A 5,082-nucleotide genomic window follows, 5' to 3' on the forward strand; every position below is an offset into this window, starting at 1 on the left:
TTTGTGCAATTCAGATGGCAGAGACTGAATCAAATCTCCGTGTACTTGACATTGATGACACTTGCACACAAAACTGATACAATCTCGCTCCATGGTGAGCCAATAATAACCTGCTCGGAGAATTGTCTTTGCCAAAACATACCCACTCATATGCGGTACGCAGACTCTAGAATGTACTTCGGTCATGATAGTCGATGCTTGTTTAGCATCTATGCATCTTAAAAATCCAAGATTTAGAGTTCTGTTGTACAAAACTCCTCCACTGAAGAAAAATCCACTTGCCAAATGTCGAATTGTTCTCTTTTGATCCCATGTGCTTGTACTGGATATGCCCCCATTCTGATGTACTCCCTGATGTCATGGAACCACGGTTCACCATCAAACTCTTCCTCAACCATATTATAGTAAGCATGGTGATCACAAACTTGAATATGCAGAGGATCAACATAGCTTTGTCCGGATGGTGCAACATTTACGCTAAGGTAGCGAAAACATCGACAACCTCGTTTTGGATCCTTGGAATATGCCTGAACTCTACTAATCTAAGATACTGAAAGAGATCCTGCAGACATTGACAATATGGTATAAGTTTCAAATCTCGGGTCTCCTATTCTCTTAAAACTAGTACTTCCTGGACTCCCATGTCCACATCCAACCTTAAACCCAAAATGCACGCTTTATACTCGGCCATGTTGTTGGTACAATAGAAATGAAGCTGAGCAGTGACAGAGTAGTGTTGCCCTATTTCGGAAATGAGTACAACTCATATTCCAACGCCATTCATGTTAGTGGCCCCATCAAAGAAGAGTTTCCAACTGGGCTTTTCATCCTTCTCGACCTCATCAATATGCATTACCTCTTCATCAGGAAAGTAAGTCCTCAAAGGTTCATATTCTTCATCCACTGGGTTCTCGGCCAAATTATCAGCCAATGCTTGGGTTTTATCGCGGTCCGAGTCACATAAATAATGTCGAACTCTGTGAGCAAAATTTTCCACTTCGCAAGTCTCTCTGTGGGCATAGGCTTCTGAAATATGTACTTTAAATGATCCAGGCGAGAAATGAGGTATAGGATGACAAATAATGCTTTAACTTCTGTGCTACCCATGTCAGGGCGCAACATGTCCTTTCAAGGGGAGTATACTTAACCTCATATGATGCAAACTTCTTGCTGATATAATAGATAGATTTCTCCTTCCTGCCAGTGATGTCATATTTACCCAACACACAGCCAAACGAATTATCCAAGACCGTCAGATAAAGAATAAAAGGCCTCCCGGGTTCCGGCGGGACCAACACATGTGGATTCGACAAATACTCTTTGATCTTATCAAATGCTTCCTGGCACTTATCAGTCCATTTAACCGTAGCATCCTTCTTTAGCAGCTTAAAGATGGGCTCACAAGTTGTCGTGAGCTGAGCAATAAACCTGTTGATGTAGTTCAGCCTCCCTAGCAGACTCATCACCTCGGTCTTATTCCTTGGCGGTGGTAACTCCTGGATAGCTTTGATCTTTGATGGATCCAACTCAATGCCCTGCCGACTGACTATAAACCCTAACAGTTTCCGAGATGGAATCCCAAATGCACACTTTGCAAGGTTGAGCTTAAGATTGTACCTACGAAGCCTTTGGAAAAACTTTCTCAAATCTTTGATGAGGTCAGACTGCTTCCTGGACTTTATGATCACATCATCCACGTAAACCTCAATCTCCTTGTGTATCATATCGTGGAATATGGTTGTCATTGCCCTCATGTAAGTTGCACAATGTTTTTCAAACCAAAAGGCATGACCCGATAGCAATATGCTCCCCACGATGTGATGAATGCCGTCTTTTCCGTATCTTCCTCGTCCATTAAAATCTGATGATACCCCGCATAACAGTCCATAAAAGATCCAATCTCATGCTTGGTACAATTATCGATCAAAATATGGATATTTGGCAGTGGGAAGTTGTCCTTTGGACTTGCTTTGTTGAGATCGCGATAATCAACACACACTCTGGTCTTACCATCTTTATTTGGCACAAGCACAACATTGGCTAACCACGTAGGATACCGCATGACTCGAATGACCTTTGCATCAAGCTGCTTTCTAACCTCTTCTTTAATCTTCACACTCATGTCAGTTTTGAACTTTCTCAACTTCTACTTGACAAGAGCAAATGCTGGATCAATTGGCAATTTGTGGACCACCAAATCGATACTCCAGCCTGGCAAGTCATCATACGATCATGCAAAAATATCCTTATACTCGAACAATGCTTTAATTATTTCTTCCCTGATTTGTGGTTCAAGATAGACACTTATCTTAGTTTCTCTAACATTATCTGGGTCCCTTAGATTGATCTCTTCCGTATCATTCAGATTAGGCTTGGGTTTCTCTTCAAAATGACTTAGTTCATTACTAATCTCTTCAAAGGCATCATCCTCATCATATTCTGATTCATCGTCACACTTTATTTCTTAGATTATTATTTCAGAATTAGATGGACTTTTAAGACTTGACCAAAGATTCATCATGCATGTAATGTCATTGATAGCAGCATAAAAAGGACTGTACAAAGAAAGAAAGAAAAACAAAAATAAGAACTATCAGGAATGACGAAAAAGAAAAATTGCATTTCATTGAAAATAAAGGATAACAGGGTTTGTACATCAACAAGCGAAAAATAAAAATCTGGGTCACAACCCTGGAATGACCCAGATAAAAAGGAAAACAAAACAAACTACCAAAACTCCTTCTGGGTAGGGAGAGGAGTAGCCTTCCAATTGTTAAGCTCTACATTTGGCCCGATGAACTGCACGTCCGATTTGCTAGAACCTTCTAAAACTTCTACCATGTTCACATTATCAAATAACCTCTGGAGCCTTTCAATTAACTCCTCATCAATGTCAAGCACAAAACTTCGAACTGTCGGCACTGGGCATTTCCTGGCACCAGGCTTGACAAAAGACCTCGACAGACGCAAAATAGGCTTTGGAAGTGCCCACGCCTTCTATTTCAACCTTTTAGCCCTTTTCATATCTGCCGCCGTAGGTTTGAATCCAACACCAAACGTACCCAAATTTTTAGGGAGGGACACTAGTTGTATGATACCCTGCAGGGATGCACCCAGACCTTTACCCGGCACAAAGCCATTTTTTAGCATTTTAGTGGCCACCATGACTGATGCAGAGGTTATCTTTGGAGTTGGAACAAATTTCCCTTCTAGAACTTTCTCGACTAGCACTGTTTCAAAAACTTGATAGACCCAAGGCCCTTTATCATCTTTAGCCTCAATGAACGGGATAGAGGTATCACGGTGAGCACACAAATTATTCTCGCCATGCACGATGATCTCCTGTCTATCCCATTCGAACATGACCATCTGGTGCAAAGTGGACGAGACTGCTTTGGCGGCATGAATCCAAGTCCGACCTAGCAGAAAATTGTAAGAGATAGCTATATCCAGTACCTAGAACTCCATGGTGAATTCCACCGGTCCTATTGTCAACTCAAGCACTATATCACCAATAGAATCTTTCCCTCCACCGTCAAATACCCGAACGCATATGCTGTTTTTGTGAATACCATTATCATCCACTGTCAACTTGTTCAGAGTAGAGACAGGGCAAATGTTTGCACTGGAACCATTGTCAACTAACACCCTGGTGACCACAGAATCTTCACATTTTACCGTAAAATAGAGATCTTTGTTGTGTTTTGTACCTTTCACAAGCAACTCATCATCAGAAAAGGTAACCCTATTCACCTCAAATATTTTGTTGGCGATCTTCTCTAGATGGTTCACTAAAATTTTGTCGGGGAAATGTGCCTCGTTCAGAATTTTTATTAAGGCCCGACGATGCTTGTCTGAATGGATTAGCAATGATAACAAGGAAATCTGAGCGGGCATCTTTCTTAGCTGCTCCATGATGAAATAATCTTGTACCTTCATCTTTCTCAGAAACTCCTCTGCTTCATCTTTAGTGATTGCTTTCTTTACTAGAACTGGGTTATATCTGGATGTTTTAGCTTTCCTTAACTATTTCGGGGCAAATAATCTCCCCGAACGAGTTAATCATTGGGCCTCATTGACCTCTTTTTTCACTTCTTTTCCCTTATAGGTCACTATCACCGTTCATAGTTCCATGGGATAGCCTTGGTGCTGATTACAGTCAACTGGGTTACAGACTTGATGATGACAGGATCCGTACAGGCACCCTCTACAATTATGACAGGCTTGTTTTCCACACCTGGCACAACCATTTTTGACTTTTCTTCCTTTGTCGCAACATCACTTGGGGATCTTTTCTTGACTACCACAGATGGTTCACCGTTTGTCCTGCTCACTTTGTTCACTGATCCTTCAACCGTTGGTTTTTTAACTGGCTTGACCTCATTGGACCGAATCATCATGACGGTTTGTGAAGGCTTCTTGGGATCCCCTCCCTTGTGTACTATCTCGATCATGTTTGTTCCCTCATGGGTTAGCAATGTGTTATGGTTGATGTTGGGTGCCTCTAGAGTTTGGACTTCAATCTGGCTTGTGTCAATGAGCTCCTGGATGGCATTTTTTATGTGCCAGCACTTCTCTGTATCATGCCCCGAAGTACCAGAACAATATTCACAGTTCACGGAGTAATCATGATTCTTAGGAGGAGGGTTTGGAAATTTCGACTCAATTAGCCTCAGCATATCCAACTGCCTCAATCTATGGAATAAACTGGTATAAGACTCCCCCAATGGGGTGAAAGTTTTCTTTCACTGCAACCTCTTATTTTTGAACGCTAGATTTGGTTGGAAACCTTGGCCGGTAGGGTTTCGGTAGGCTCGTGGGGAAGGGTAAGTGTTTTGTGGAGCTGGGTAGGTGTTTTGTAGGGCTGGGGCACACCATTGTGAGTAAGCAGGAGGTTGAGTATATGTCTGGGTGTGGTGGACAACAATCTAAGAGTCTGGCGATGGGAAGTAGCGCTGGGGTAGAATATACTAGGTTTGGGGGTAGGTTCGGTGATGGGGTCGAGGCTGGGTATAATGGTGTGACGGGCCCCTAGGTCCAAACCATGATCCTGAATCAATTGTTGCCATATCTTCTTTCTTC

General features: G+C 42.2%; 1 protein-coding gene across 1 annotated transcript; it reads right to left on the reverse strand.

Moving 5' to 3' along the window:
• Window positions 1-2,997: 2,997 nt before the first annotated feature.
• On the reverse strand, window positions 2,998-4,679 carry LOC138885764 (uncharacterized). Its single transcript, XM_070166744.1, has 3 exons — window positions 4,120-4,679; window positions 3,513-4,003; window positions 2,998-3,419 (listed from the first exon to the last, which is right to left on the reverse strand). The coding sequence occupies exons 1-3, from the start codon at window positions 4,677-4,679 to the stop codon at window positions 2,998-3,000; spliced, it is 1,473 nt and encodes a 490-aa protein (XP_070022845.1).
• Window positions 4,680-5,082: the final 403 nt, after the last annotated feature.

The sequence above is a fragment of the Nicotiana sylvestris genome, chromosome 2, assembly GCF_000393655.2.
Source record: "Nicotiana sylvestris chromosome 2, ASM39365v2, whole genome shotgun sequence".
Taxonomy (NCBI): Eukaryota; Viridiplantae; Streptophyta; class Magnoliopsida; order Solanales; family Solanaceae; genus Nicotiana; species Nicotiana sylvestris.

Coding starts and splice junctions, on each gene's coding strand:
- LOC138885764 (XM_070166744.1), bottom strand. CDS start 4,679: ATGCTGAGGCTAATTGAGTCGAAATTTCCAAACCCTCCTCCTAAGAAT. Junction 4,004..4,119: donor ATCCCATGGAACTATGAACG/GTGATAGTGACC, acceptor TAAAACATCCAG/ATATAACCCAGTTCTAGTAA. Junction 3,420..3,512: donor TGGAGGGAAAGATTCTATTG/GTGATATAGTGC, acceptor ATTTTCTGCTAG/GTCGGACTTGGATTCATGCC.